Source organism: Antennarius striatus, chromosome 15 (assembly GCF_040054535.1).
Source record: "Antennarius striatus isolate MH-2024 chromosome 15, ASM4005453v1, whole genome shotgun sequence".
Taxonomy (NCBI): Eukaryota; Metazoa; Chordata; class Actinopteri; order Lophiiformes; family Antennariidae; genus Antennarius; species Antennarius striatus.
In genome coordinates this window covers 2,211,075-2,227,053 of record NC_090790.1, presented here as the reverse complement: position 1 = coordinate 2,227,053, position 15,979 = coordinate 2,211,075, and the positions used below count along the sequence as shown (strand labels likewise).

Sequence of the window (15,979 nt, the reverse complement as noted above, 5' to 3'; positions counted from 1 at the left end):
TCGCTTCATCATTCAGGGCAGCCATTGCAACAAAATTAGATCACTGAAGCGATAAATTCAAAAAGTCATGGTGACCTGTGAGGTGGTGGTTCCAACACCACAGGAGTTAGACACAAAGATAGGAACCTATCTTTCTTGTATCTTCTGGAGACATTGGAAGGAAATGGAAGGCAAGGATAAACAGGGTCAAAATGACTCTGGCCTTCTCTGTACTTCTCTATCAACATCCTCAAAGCAAATACTGCATCTGTAGTACTCTTTTTTGGCATGAAACTATACTGCTGCTCACAAATGTTCACTTCTGCCCTTAGTCTAGCTTCCACTACTCTCTCCCATAACTTCATTGTATGGCTCATCAGCTTTATTCCTCTGTAGTTGCCACAACTCTGCACATCTCCCTTGTTCTTAAAAATGGGCACCAGCACACTTCTCCTCCATTCCTCAGGCATCTTCTCACTATCTAAGATCCTGTTGAACAACCCAGTCAGAAACTCTACTGCCACCTCTCCTAGACACTTCCAAACCTCTACAGGTATATCATCAGGACCGACTGCCTTTCCACTCTTCATCCTCTTCAATGCTCTCCTCACTTCATCCTGACTGATCTTTTCTACATCCTGGTCCACAACAGTCACCTCTTCTAGTCTTTGTTCCCTCTCATTTTCCACGTTCATCAACTCTTCAAAGTACTCTTTCCATCTTCCCATCACACTACTGGCACCTGTCAATAGACTTCCATCCCTATCCTTAATCACCCTAACCTGCTGCACGTCCTTCCCATCTCTGTCTCTCTGTCTTGCCAAAATGTGTAGATCAGTCTCTCCCTCCTTACTGTCCAACCTAGCATACAAGTCATCATAAGCCCCTTGTTTGGCCTTTGCTACCTCTACCTTCACCTTACGCTGCATCTCCCTGTACTCCTGTCTACTCTCCTCAGTCCTCTCAGTGTCCCACTTCTTCTTAGCTAACCTCTTTCTCTGTATACACTCCTGTACCTCCTCATTCCACCACCAAGTCTCCTTATCTACTTTCCTTCCAGATGACACACCAAGTACTCTCCTACCTGTCTCCCTGATCACATTAGCTGTAGTTGTCCAGTCATCTGGAAGCACCTCCTGACCACCCAGAGTCTGTCTTAACTCCTTCCTAAAAGTCATGCAACACTCTTCCTTTTTCAGCTTCCACCATTTCGTCTTCTGCTCTGCCTTTGCCCTCTTGATCTTCCTCACCACCAGAGTCATCCTACACACCACCATCCTATGCTGTTTGGCTACACTCTCACCTACCACTACTTTACAGTCACTGATCTCCCCCAGATTACACCGTCTACACAAGATGTAGTCTACCTGTGTGCTCCTACCTCCACTCTTATAGGTCACCCTGTGTTCCTGCCTCTCCACTGCATTCCTCACAAACTCCTCCTTCAAGATAACTCCTACTCCATTTCTTTTCCCATCTACACCATGATAGAACAACTTGAACCCTGCTCCTAAACTTCTAGCCTTGCTACCTTTCCACCTGGTCTCCTGGACACACAGTATGTCTACCTTCCTCCTCTGCATCATGTCAACCAACTCTCTACCTTTTCCTGTCATAGTTCCAACATTCAACATCCCTACTCTCAGTCCTATACTCTTGGCGTTCCACACTTCCCTCTTCTCCTTCTTCGACCAACAGTAGTCCATTTTCTGCCGGCGCCCTGTAGGTGAACAGCACCGATGGCGGTCGTTGTTAACCCGGACCTCGACCGCTCTGGTATGGAAGTCATAGGTTCGATTCACATGTTTGATTTGGGAAAAATTTTACTTCAGATGCCCTTCCTGATACAACCCTTTGTATTTATCCGGGCTTGGGACCGGCACAATAAGACACTGGCTTGTGTCCTCTTGCGGCTATGATTATCATGCGATTATGGCACTCATGAAAAAAAAAAAAACAATATCAAAAGTGATAGACAGGTCATTTTACTGAGAAGATCTGTGAAACTGAAATAAAACACACAAAAACAGCATGTCAGGCCCAGATCCTTATACATTCTAAATACAGGACATATGAATATAAACTAGAGTTGTCATTAACTACACACAGTCCAACAGTAACGAATGGCGACTCGCTCAGTGCTAACATATTATGGAAAATCCTCTCTCTCTCTCTCTCTCTCTCTCTCTCTCTCTCTCTCTCTCTCTCTCTCTCTCTCTCTCTCTCTCTCTCTCTCTCTCTCTCTCTCTCTCTCTCTCTCAGAGGGGGGTTTGTCAGGTGTTTGTGTCATAAATATCACCTTATTGAACAATTTCTTGGTATGTTTACTGATGAAAATATGTGAATAACTATGTAATATTACTCCTGTGTCCTCATGATTGAAAACAGTGATCATACTATTCTATATTTTAAATAATTCAAGTAAATATACAATAATAATGTAGGCATGCATTAATAACCAGTGTGGTCCAGGTCGCGACAACAGGAAGCTTTGTACTAAATACAAAAGAAGCAATTCCCTAGTTCAGAGTACAACGCATAGCGGGGGCTACTTATTTGTGAACTGCAGGGGGCGCCACAGACCATCAAAAGGTAGTTTATTAACAGTTTCTTTCATTGTAGATTAAATTATCTTTCTTGATCCACATTTGCTTTGGAAATGGTTCAGAAGGCTTTTTTTTTCAGCAGAAAAAAGACCTCCCAGTCCTCATTATGTACCTATTCACATTATGTACTTATTCTTTGGTGACAGTGAATGAGTGTCATACATTCCTTACATTTCATATTTTTCTGCACAAATGGAAAGTTTTTCTTTTCAAAGACTTCAATGATGCTGATAAAGTAATGACGAATAAATTACTGACAATTATTCATACAGCACTTTTCATACAATAAATACCTTAGAATCCTCCTAATGTTTATGCATGTAGTACAAGTCCAAAAGTTTTAGATGAACTACTTATGAAGTTTTATTTTCCATGCACCCCCTTTGCCATAGGATTGCTTACAACAGCTACAAAGACGTACAAAGTGAAAAGGTAAATGAATTGTGTTTGTGTGTTTTTCTACACTGAATCTCCTGTCAGTGCTTCACAATTAGATTTCCTTATGCCATAATGACACCAATATTTGAGACACTTTATTTTGAAAAGTGGAGTCACGTGTTACATTTCACCAATCGCGTTTGGACGGTCCGGTGCTCGATGCGTGTAGTCACCGTTCGACAGCCGTACAGGTGAGTCAACAGGACGCAAAACTACACGATCATTCTGGGGCTGCTGAGGGAATTCCCTTAGAGCTCGTTTCTTCTGGGAATGACAGCTTGGAGTTTGAGCCAGACGATCTGTTTATAATTTCATGTCACTTCTGAAACGGAATAAACAGTGTTTGAGATGGTCATGAAGTAAAAATAGGAAATGGGGGCACTGTCAACGCTACGGAGCCCCAACCCGAACCCGATCGTCAGAGTGGCTCCCTAAAAAAAAGTCAGATCACGGATAAAATGTCTGATTAGATCCACGAAACCTTTGTGCGTCAGCAAAGCTTGGGCTTTTCAGAAATGACAGTTCGAATCTTTGGGGCAAAACCGTTTCATTACTCGGCGCCCCATTAGTGGGAACGTGGGCGCCCTCTCTGGCAGGATGACTGTACTGCAAACACATGGATTGATAACAGTGGAGGGGTCGTTTCCTGTATTGCATATACAGTATTTTCTGAATAAAACCGAATATAATATATGCCATATATTATAAGAAATTGATTTATGATTATTGATCCTCGCAAGGTTCAATAAACCAATTAAAGATAATAGATTTACATGTTCATGCATGTCTATGTAATATAAATACGTATATGCATGTGTGTTTGCGTGTGAGCTACATAGGAGGATTGGGACCACTGGGAAAAAACAAGTCTATATTATGAGATATATCATCACAGCAGCACCACCAGCTCCATTCTCATGTCTGGATCATAACGCCTCATCATTGATGACGTGTTGTTACTGTGTGTCAGGTGCTGGAACAAAGAAAACACTTCACCTTTAAATTTAAAAATGACAACTGTGGTTTATTCTCTTCTACTGTGTGAGCAACAGAGCTTGAAAATAAGTTTCTTAGAAATTAAAATCTGCTTTGTCAGGCGGCATCAGTTCTAAATGTGTCCATACTTGAGATCTCTTTCTGGTTGGTTCCATTCCAAAGTAATTAGAAATAAAATCATCAGCAATCTGAAGACTAATCCAATCCAGAAGATATTGACACAACAGGCAGCGCACCGCACTGTTTCATCCATTTTAAAACATATTCATCCATTTTAAAACACATATTTTTGTTAATCATAATTTAGTCAATCACATCACCTTTGGTAGTTTTTGGTATGTTTTGTGTATCGGGGAATGATCTGGTACCCAAAGGGGCAACCTGTCTGTGAGCTCCTGGTTCAAAAGGCTGACACGCTGGCGTCCGTGCTGTCTGTCAGCTGCTTGGTGGAGGAGGTTGAACTGAACAGTGTGGTGTTGATATTCCTGAGATAGTGTTGAGAAGGTGATATCCAACGTGGACAAAAAACGGGCTTTAGCTGAGCTGTTTGGCGTGTCCTCCAAGGATGCTATGTTACGCATTAGGTTTAACGATATCACTCTTATTGGTGTCCCTTCTCATTTTTTCTCTTGGCTGGAGGGAAAACAATTTGAAGAGGGGGTTGATACATTCTCTGCAATCTGTTGATGGTATGGTGCCACACGACGGTGCAAAAATCCGTGGATACACAGCAGGTTTCTATGAAGAACCGTTGAATGAAGGCTCATAGGGGCGGGGTGGCAGTAGCTCATTCCAGTCGGTTTTGGACTGGAGACTGGAAGTCGCCGGTTCGAGACCCGTGTGGGTCAAAGTACGTGGAGTGTGAGTTGGCAATGGGAGGTGTCAACTCACTGTCTGAGCACTTAACTCCCTGGTGTTGTTAGCCAGCAATCTCTACAGCCGATCTCTCATCATCCCACTCGTAAAACGCAGTCCACCGGTTTCCTGCTGAGGACCATGGCCTCAGATTTGGAGGTGCTGATCCTCATCCCCGCTGCTTCACACTCGGCTGCAAACCGGACCAGTGAGCGCTGCAGGTCACAGGCTGATGACACAAACAGGACCACATCATCTGCAAAAAGCAGCGATGTGATCCTCAGCCCACCAAACTGTAACCCCTCCTCACCACGACTACGCCTCGATATCCTGTCCATGAAAATTGCAAACAGAATTGGTGATAAAGCGCAGCCCTGGCGAAGGTCAACAGCTACTCAGAACAAGTCCGACTTACTGCCGAGAACCAAACACAACCCTCATTTTGTGTGTACAGGGGTTGGATGGCCCTGAGGAGAGGCCCCCTCACCCCATACTCCCGCAGTACCTCCCACAGTATGTCCCTGGAGACCCGATCGTACGACTTCTCCAAGCCCACAAAGCACATGTGGACTGGATGAGCATACGCCCAAGCCCCTTCTAGGGTCCCTGCGAGAATAAAGAGGTGGTCCGTTGTTCCACGACCAGGACGGAACAGACAGTCCTCCCCCAGACGTTCCCAGTTCACCCGCACTGCCAGTTGATTTATATACTTATTTTTCTTTCGTATTTTCTAATCTTTTATTAATTTTATGCAGCTGTTTTTGTGTATTTTTGTTTTCATACCTCATTTCTGTGTATGGTTGTTCTTCTTCTTCCTCTTTCAGCTTTTCCCTTCAGGGAAAGAAATTGTTGAGATAGAATTTAAATAAAAGGGAGGGGGGCTCTTTCATGTCAGCATTGCCAGCCTCAGGTGTCAACCAAGCAATCCAAAGCTAGCAATACTATTTCACCTTCCCTGTGATCAGGGTATACTAAACAGGTATGTACAGGTATACTAAACGAGAGTCTCTATTCGTAGGTTTCTCCAATGCTGTACTGCAGTACTCGGGGTGGAGTCCAAGGAAGGGACTTCCGGGATGTACTGTTCTCAGGTTTCACCTCAGATGGGGGGCTGTTCATGCCGGAGAGTATACCTGAGCTGAGTGCAGACATCCTGAGGGACTGGAGGAAGCTGTCCTACACCAAACTGGTGGTGGAAGTCTGCTCACTGTTTATCCCAACTCAGCTGATACCCAGAGAAGACCTTGAAGGTTCAGTGATCAAATATTCATTGTTATCATAATCATCATTAATGCAAAAATAAAGAAATAAATATAAGAAATAACTTGTAAATTGGCTAGACATTTATGTCAAAAAAGACTGGCTACAAACATCAAACTTTAACACGAACAAATCCATAACTGCCTACAGTGTTCCTGTAAAGTCCTTGGTTGATGCATTAAATATTGGGGCTTTAGGGTCGCGGGTGCCAGTTTTATTTATATATTTTTAACAGGCAAGTAAATTATACATAAAGTCCTTGAACAGCAGACATTGATAAAGTTGTTTGTCCTTATTCATCCCTTCTTCCTGTTCCAGTCCTTGTGGACAAAGCCCTGTCTGGTTTCTCAATACCGGAGGTTGTAAGGATTGCCCATCTGAAGGACGGTTTGTCTGTCCTGGAGCTCTTCCATGGAGAAAGCTTGGCCTTCAAGGACCTGTCTATATCCTGCACGGTGCACTTCCTAAACTACATCCTTCAAAAAGAGAATGACAGAGTGATTATTCTTGTAGGTAAGACCATCTTTTATGTTGTCACAAAACACTTGTGGAGTTTGTGGAGATTAGAAATGAATGACACTGCTTGTGACTTTCCCCAGGTACCTCAGGAGACACTGGGGGCTCTGCCATCCAGAGCAGTAAAGGTCTCAGCGGGTTGGATGTGGTGGTTGTTTACCCTAAAGGACGCGTCACTCCAGTCCAAGAGAAACACATGATCGCCTGCGTGGAAGATAACATCCATGTGTTTGCAGGTGAAACAAACAGGCTACCTGATCCTTCCTGTAATGACACAAGTTCATCCTGGTGAGATATTTCCTCATTAAATTGAGCGTGGTTTTTATGCCTCTCTAGCTGAAGGCAGCTCTGATGATATAGACCAGGTGGTGCGTCATGTCTTTGGAGACTTGGAGCTGGTCAAGTGTCACAGGCTCCTCAGCCTCAACACTGTCAACTGGTCTAGAGTTATGATTCAGCTCGTCCACTTCATCTATGCTTACCTGGAGCTCAGTGGGGTGGAGGGTGATGGAGACCTGCCTGAACTGGAAGTGGTGATACCAACTGGAGCGGCGGGAAACTTAACAGGTGAGCAGGACCGGACCGATAATCTGGCATATCAGCCAGATGTTATTAGTTGGAGACATGTTGCCAAGTTGGCTCATTAAGTGACTTTTGACTCAGAAATTTTGACTTCACAGCTAGCTGTGAAGATAGGAGCAGATTTTTTGGACGTGTTTGTGTAGTTGCTTAATTGAAATTGCTCCATTTATCTTGTCTTTCTAGTACAGTAGTACCACTATTTACGAATGTCTCTACTTACGAAATTTTCTACTTACAAAATTTCTCAGCAGGAAAATATTCACTCTAGTTACGGAAGAAATTTCAACTTACGTAATGTAAAAGTATGGGCTGATACTCGCAGCTCCCACAGGTTCCTGAACGCACCATTCTCATAGCTGCTCTGCCATTGGCTATTACCTAGTATCTTCCTTGCATCCCATTGGCTAAGAGGGATGCCACTCCACCTCTGTGTGTAGCTAGATCGGTGTCTATGCAGCGTCCTCGTCATTCGGCCCTTGACCCATGAGGTGTTCTGATAGTTTTACGTAAATATATTAACTTTTAGAGTATTCACTATGGACCCCAAGAAAGTGACGGAGAAAAGACGAAAAGAAAAGATGAAGAAAAGAGTTTTTTTGTCCGTACAAACAAAGCAAGAGATGATAGAAAAGCCTGAAAAAGGGATGTGTTTGGTTGATCTCACCAAAGAATATGGCCGTAATGCATCTACAATCACCACGTTATTAAAACTAAAGGAAGTTTAAGGAGTTTAAGGCATCGCGTGGGTGGATGGAGAAGTTCAGAAGGAGGACTGGAATTCACTCTGTTGTTCATGGGGGGGCAAGAGGGCATGAACCAAAGAGGGCAAAAAACAATGAGGACAGCAGTTAAAAGATAAATGACCATCATTTTTATTCTTTATTCTATTCTTTGTTTTTTACATTATTTACAACTCTCATTTATTGTGTAATAATCTAATCGTAACATGTATTTTTTACATGTTTTGATGCATTTTATGCTTTATAAAACATTTATGTCTGAATTTTGGGGGGCTTGGAACAGATTAGGGCATTTGCATGGAAAGCGCGTCCCTACTTACGGAATTTCTTACGGAACTAATTAATTTCGTAAGTAGAGGTACCACTGTACATCTAATATCTGCCCAGCTAGTTGATAGTGTTGACCTCATTCTAAACAATACTGTCTATGAGATCCTTCTGATTGTAAACCAGCAGTACTGTTGTGTCACTGGTTCTAGGCTGTTGTCTCACAGTTCTTGTTGTGCTGGGTTAGACTACTAGTAAATGTGATTTATTAAACATACAGGTCATCAACTGTCACAGCAACCAAATAATTGACCTACCAGCATCATTCCCCTCAAACAATGGCTGATCATTACTTTTTGCACGTCCTCTGTTTGCATGTGTGTATCAGCTGCCTACATCGTGAAGCTGATGGGATTGCCCCTGAAGCTGGTTGCCATGGTGAATTGTAATGACATATTGCACAGGATGGTGACTACCGGTGACTTTTCCATGGAGGCTAATGTTATACAGACTTTGTCCTCTGCAATAGATATCCAGGTAAGGATTGTGCAGATTGTAGTTATCTATGACTTTGCTTTTCCACACGTGGCTTGAAAATTTTATCCTTCAAAATTTTATCCTTCAAAAGCACAAAAATGACGTTCTTTCACCAAGCCCAACCTCAAATACAGCCATCATAGGATGCTGTCCTTGAATAGCACCAACATATTAAGGAACTATTACAATTTTTGAGCTCAGTTTTGAGATTGTTTTTGTAGAATCTTTTTGGCTGACTCGCACCATAACCACAACCCCTCAACCTTAAAGCTAGCTGTAATCTCTAACGACTTACCACCCCTTACTATAACTGCGATAACAAGAAGAAACAGATGTGAAAGAGTTAAAATAAAAATATTTAATAAAGCAAAGATTATTTTTAGCCCTACGGAGAGGGAAGATTTTCAAATTTTACAAAAGGGTCAGAAGATCGCTCCTCAAACAAACGTGGGAATATAACTAAATGAGAACTGACAAATCCTTCTATGAGTTAAAAGTAAAATGAAAACAAAACTTATAAAGTTATGTAATTATAAAGTAAAGCTCTCCAAAAGTGGTGAGCAGCAGCCCTACGCCTAATGACTAAAACAATCAAGTACCTGCTTGCAATCAACAGGTGACTAACTTGACCTACTCTTCCACAATGTGGTCAGAAAAATGGTCACAACACAGGAAGGTGGTGAAGCGAGGAGGGAACCAGACAGAAATACACACACATATCCACGTAACTCCATGCAGAACCGTAACAATAACATAACCTCTAAACCAAATGCTTTGTATTTGTACACCTTGCTGCATGTTAAAGGACAAAACCTTTCATATAATAGTTTTTACATGTCATCTGCATTAGTACCAATAAAACCTCCATCCATCTGCTACTCATCTGGCCCACCTGTTAAACTTTAGAACTCTGTGTGACCCACCAGTCAAAATGTACCCAGCCCTGCCCTAACATGTAGTCTAACCCAGCACAACAAGAACTGTGAGACATTTAAGTATAGATTGATAACGTCCAATGTAGTCTCTATGAAAAAAACTCTAGCCATGTAAACATCAATAGTATTAAAACATGAAGGAAAAACACGGACATCAAATTGTTGTTACATGTCACACAGACGTGTTGCATCAACTTCTGACCATCTTCCATCACTTCTTCTCTAATTTGAGCTGCAAAAGCAAACAGGACAAAAGGCCCTGAGAAGTATACAGTCATCCTCAGAACAACTCCCCAGAAAGCCGGGAAAAATGTCTTGTTGGACACAGATTTTCTCCTTTTCCTCCGTCTGGACTGAATGAACAGAACCACAGATGTGTTGGTGCCTTAAAAGATGAACTGAAATGTTGGACTAACTTGGTCACTGCTTGGTTTTTTGACCTGTAGGACCCGATTAACATAGAGCGAGTGTTGTGGCTGCTGCTGGGAAGAGATGCAGCTTTGGTTCAGACCATCATGGAGGAGTTCCAGCAAACACATAAATACACTCTGCTTGAACACCACCGCAGAATGGTACCAGTCCTTCAGAGTTTACTACATTCATCATTATGTTTGGTTGTGCTTCATAATAATCTACCACCCTACTGATCTACCCATTCTTCTAGTTGTCTCAGGTTTTTTCCACTGGTAGAGTAACCGATGAAGACATCCTAGACACCATGAAGAAATGCTGGGATGAAAATCACTATTTACTTTGCCCCCATACCGCTGTGGGGGTGTGGCATCATTACCACTGTCCTGACACGAGCAGGAGCAGGTCAGTTCACACATCGGCAGGATATTCCTGATTTTAATGACAGATGTTCAAATATGGGAGCTTTTAGAGCGGTTTTCATCATTTTCAACTTTCTGCTTTTTTAAAACTAAATTCATCATTTTAAACTCCATCCATCTTATTGCGGTGAAGGTTTCATCCAGTTTCTAAGTGACTACTATTATTGTAGGTGCTTTGTTGCAACAGCATCTCCAGCCAAGTTTCAGAGTGCGGTGCAGATGGCTGGCCTGCCCTTTGACCTACCGGAGTCACTGCTGGCGTTGGACCAGTTGCCCACCCGTTTTGAGAATCTGGAGCGAAGCGTGACGTGGCGAGACGACTGGGAGAAGACGTTGAAGGAGAAAATCCTCTCCCTGAGTTCACTCAGGAAAAACGGACAGATGTAGTACTCAAATGAGAAATTTTATCCTACAGTGGTACCATAATTTACCAGTTTGAGTTCTGTCCTGTGACTGAGCTCATGGCTCAATTTGACCGTATATCAAATCGTATATTTTCCCCGTTGAAATTAATTGAAGTTAATCTTTTCCAGACCCCCCCCCAAAAAAGCAGTTTTTTACTTGTTTTTAAATGCAGTATTTTCCACACTATAAGATGCACCTAAAAGCCTTTAATTTTCTCAAAAACAGACAGTTTTAATCCAGTGGGCCTTATTTGTGGAAAAAGCTTTAAAACAGGCCATTCATTGAAGGTGCGCCTTATAGTCCAGTGTGCCTTATATGCAGAAAATGCTGGGAGAAAAATGAATTTATAAATGACAAATATTGTGTAGGGCAGCACAGTGACATAGTGGGTAGCAATGTTGCCTCACAGCAAGAAGGTTATGGGTTCGGTTCCTTTGTGAGAAGAGATTCTATGTTGTTCCTGTGTCTGTGTGGGTTGTGTGTGTGTTCTCAGATTCCCTCCCATAAGTATGCAGTTTAGGTGAACTGATCACTGAAGGTGTGCCAGTGTGTGTGTCTGTGTGGCACCGCGATGCGCTGGCAACTCCTCTGGGGCATTAGGTGGATGAGTGGCTGAAGGTGAGATGATTATGATCATGTCATCTACAAGATTTTTGATTTTTGCAAAAACACTTTCATCACATTCAAACATTTTACAATTTTACATTAGATGAAAGTACTACAGTGCTTCAAAAACACTAAAAAACAATAAATTAAAGGAAATACAATTTAAAAATTAGTGCATTATATCAGGAAGTTTGCAAAAGTGAGGTGGTCATCAACTAAAGTGCATAGGACATTTTTGTGACACCAGATGTTCCTAAAGTTATTTAGGTCTTTTGTCATTTTATAAAAACAAATTCTAGTTTTAAGCGACATCTGATGTTACAGCAAAAAACAGTAGCTGCTTCTTCAAGAAGATGAAGTAAAAAATGAAAATATGTATAAAAATGTGATAAAACACACTAGAATGTAAAGAAATTAACTGTTTTTTCAAGTGTATTCACCTTGGGGAGCAAACAACTTAAGCAAATGGAAGATCCTGGAGGCAGTGGAGGGTGGAGGAGATTCAGTGGAGAAGTTTGTTTGATCTTTTTTTTTCCACTCTAGTTCGTCATAGACTATCATTTACTAGCGAAGTTAATTTACCTGCTACACATTATAGTTAAGTTAATCACAACGTTCTTTATCAACCTTTGCTATCAGCGACAAGCAGACAGTGGAAGAGCCGAGGAGCTCATTTGAATGTGATGTTTTTCTGCTGTTGTCCATACATCATCATAGCGACCCAACCGGTTCTCCTGCATGGCGATTAATGCAGATGCTTTTTAGTTGCTGCTTAATGAGGGTTGGGTCTGGTTTAGACTCAGATCTGTGTGTTTAAGGAGTACCAGTACCAGTAGTTTGTCCCAGATTTGGGTCAGGAGGTGTCCTGACACTTAGATCCAGACTAGACTGTTGTATGCTTGAGCTGTGTGTGCTGGGGATGTCATAATTTTTGCCCAAGCACTGAAGGCACTGTCTGTTAAAGTAGAGGAAATCATATTGTCGTGTCTGAACAGTTCTTTAGTTCTGAAGTCTTTTGGATGAGAATCAAAACATCTTCAGCATTTCCTAGAAGACCAGTAGACTGTATTTAACAGAGATCTGTCTTTCCCTTGAGGGCACACCTTCACCCTTTATCCTGCGTTACCTTCAGTTATTTGTCCTTACGTGGCATTTGGCACAGTTTATACACTGATAATTAAACATCGGTGTTTTTCCTGTATGCTGGGATCAGTATGTAAATCTCAAACTGGTTTTGACACTGCTGAAGGTTTAGCTTTTGGTTGTGTGCTCTCCTGATTATCTCTTGCTCCCGTTGAATGTGGTTTTTAATGACGTCGGTTCTTTACTCCTACTTTTATTTTTCTGGTGTCCACCCCTGGATTCCTTTTCTTTCATGGCTCAAATTTCTTTGTAAGTTCAGTGATCATCTCCACAGACAGAATAGTAAATAGTAATTTTTTAAAAATTGCTGGAACCACCATACAAAGTAAATGTAATGAAAGTTCCCCGCAATAAACAGGAAAGTGTAGTTACGTACCTGGAACTCACTACTGCTCACACTTTGTGTATGTAGTGTTAAAGGGTTCCTATTATGAAAAACACATTTTTTCAGGTCCCTACATACAGCATACATAGTGGTCCTCCCTAACCCTACCAAATCCAAGAATCTGGAAAACAAACGCTTCCTGCATCAATAGATATTTGGAATCTTTTGGAATTCATGGCTGGACAGAATCAAAAATGACCAGATTCATAAAGCGCCGCATGTGACGTCACAAGCGGGGCGTAATTGACCTGCTTTTATTCGATCTTCCACCCGGATATGGGCGTGATCATCCCTGAGGTAGAGTTCGTTTTCAGGCTACAGTAGCGGTGTGTGGTAATGTCCTGGATCAGACCTAGACACTGAAAGTTCCTCACAAGCTGTTGAAGTCAACTAGCATTTGGCTAACTAGTTAGCTCCGCACAGTTGTGTGTGTGTGTGTGCGTGCGTGCGTGCATGTGTGTTTCTGCGCAATTGGTAACCTCAGCGTCATAGTGAACATATAACCAGTTTCACAGCAGATGAAGATGGCTACGAATTCAGAACTGCCGCCTCACAACACGGCGGACCCGGGTTCGAGTCCCGCTCTGTGCGGAGTTCGCATGCTCTCCCCGTGTCTGCGTGGGTTCTCTCCGGGTTCTCCGGCTTCCTCCCACCTCCAAAAGCATGCGCTTCAGGTTGATTGGCCGTTCCAAATTGCCCATAGGTATGAGTGTGTGCATGCATGGTTGTATGTCTTTGTGTGTGGCTCCGTGGTGCACTGGCGTCGTGCCCGGAGTGTCCCCCGCCTCACGCCCTGTGCCGCCGAGATAGGCTCCGGCTCCCCGTGACCCGCTGCGGCGGATATAGCGGTGGTAATCTGATGACTGACTGACTGACACCAATATCATTACTGAATGTACACAATCAGGCTGGTATACAATCGTCAGTTGAAGGCAATACCTGATAAATAAGTTCAATATGTAAACTTGAACAAATAAAAGTTATCAATCCTTTTGTTAACTTTTCTCTGGGTAAGTGAGTTCCAGTCTGTGTTGCAGACAGACTTGTTTCTATCTTGTATGAAACAAAATGCGAACCTTTTTCCAAATCTTGACACCATCGTTCACAAAGTCTTCCAAGTTTTACCAAGTATTCTGTAAGTAAAACACAGCTGAATGTCTTCCAGTCTAACACTCTGGAGTCATTGTCACTGGATGGTTCTTGTTTGTGAACAAAACTGATCTTATTGATACTACCTGGACTGGTGTCCTTCTCCCTAAATTAGAAAAAACACACCTCTCTCTTCCTCAATAATCTGTTCTATGTTATCTCCAAGAGACTCGATAGCAAATATGGATCATGGGAGGTGATGGTTTCATCTAAAAAGAGCTCAACTGTGATTAAATTACTTATTGATGGTCTGTGGCGCCCTCTGGAGCTCTATCTGCTGCACAAATCGGTTCTTGCAACACAGAGACAAAGTCAGTGATGATGATGATGATGATGATGATGGAGGCAGAGGACAGAGGCTATAAAAATGCTGCACTGACTCTGACATTATGGCTGAACAAAAGACAGCCTACTTAGTTTTGTAGCGCACGCCTGTAATTTAAAAAGGTGCCACATCTGAAGTTGATGAGCGTCAGAGCCTGGTTTACACAGAATATTTTCAGGTTTAATATCCTTGTGGAACCCCACTTACAGTAAATCACAATGAAGACAGGAACAGACATGCTCTGACATGTGGATGAAAGAAGGACAAACCGTTTCAGATGACAGGAAATTAAAAGACCTCATGTAGTCCCAAATCAGAGCTAACTGTTCACTTAGTGACGTTTGCTTATTTTGACATGACATTTTAATGTATGAGGTGTTAATGTTGTTTTACAGACCGTTAGCATTAGGCAAAATCCTCTTGGCATGTTAGCGTGATCAGAGCTTATCCATGGTCCTAAAGCCTAGAAGACTTCATCATCTTCATTTTCCACATTGTGCGAACACCGAAAATTAAATGTTTCATGTCTTTAAATTTGGTATTAAATGTGAAAATGTAGGATCATAGTCTACCATTAACCTGAAAAAGAATTAGGCCAGCTGATTCCTCATTGATTAAAATACTTATGGTATCAGTGATATGCCAGCGGCAGAATCCAGAAGTGTGGCTCAGAGTGGAATAGTCCAGGTTCGTACAGTGAAATTGATTGGCATAAAGCAGATGTCCTCCTGAAAATCAGAGGCTCTGCAGGAGGTAAGGTCAAATATCCAGGAGAGTGGAGGAAATCAAAAGAAATTATTTGTTCATATGGGTTCTGGTGTTTGAAAATGTAGATTATTCATTCAGATTATCTGTGAATTACATGTGTGGAACAACAGAATGAATGAACATTGTGTGCGGGCTGCTATCAATGATTGGTGGTTCAATCTTAAATCTCTTTAGATCACAAAATATGCTTGGACAAGATACTGAACCCCAAATTACTACAATTACTATTAAATTACCATTACATTTTTGTTTCATTGGGCAAGAGAGATTGGTTAAATGGCTACCAATACTGATGGGCCCTGCATTCACAAATAACGATTTGCCTCTGAGGGCTTTAGTCTGTACAGAGTAACTCCCTCCACAATGGAACCCTGGATCCCATAGTATAAAATAGAACACAGTGATCATGTCCAGGGTTCATGATAAGACAAACAGCTGCAAAGTCTGCCTTATCATTATCATCTATGAAACTCAGTAATGTTACTATTTTTTCTTGGTACTGGCAATGTCAGAGTCAGGGCCCAACACACAATAGACAGAACCAAATGTCTGGAGAAATGTTCAAGTCAGAGGGAATGTGAGTGAAGGTGTGACGTGTATGGAGGTCAGAATGAACCCCAACAGTTCGGATTTACATATTTCTAATTAATGGTG

The 15,979-nt window shown here is 42.1% G+C and overlaps 1 protein-coding gene across 1 annotated transcript; it reads left to right on the top strand.

Annotated features, from left to right (window-relative positions):
- The first annotated feature begins 3,183 nt into the window (after positions 1–3,183).
- Positions 3,184–15,910, top strand: thnsl2 (threonine synthase-like 2). Its single transcript, XM_068335426.1, has 9 exons — positions 3,184–3,214; positions 5,893–6,124; positions 6,453–6,647; positions 6,734–6,886; positions 6,987–7,217; positions 8,628–8,776; positions 10,158–10,283; positions 10,376–10,527; positions 10,715–15,910. Exons 2-9 carry the CDS (start codon positions 5,902–5,904, stop codon positions 10,929–10,931), a joined length of 1,446 nt encoding a protein of 481 aa, XP_068191527.1. The 5' UTR covers positions 3,184–3,214; positions 5,893–5,901; the 3' UTR covers positions 10,932–15,910.
- The last annotated feature ends 69 nt before the right edge of the window (positions 15,911–15,979 follow it).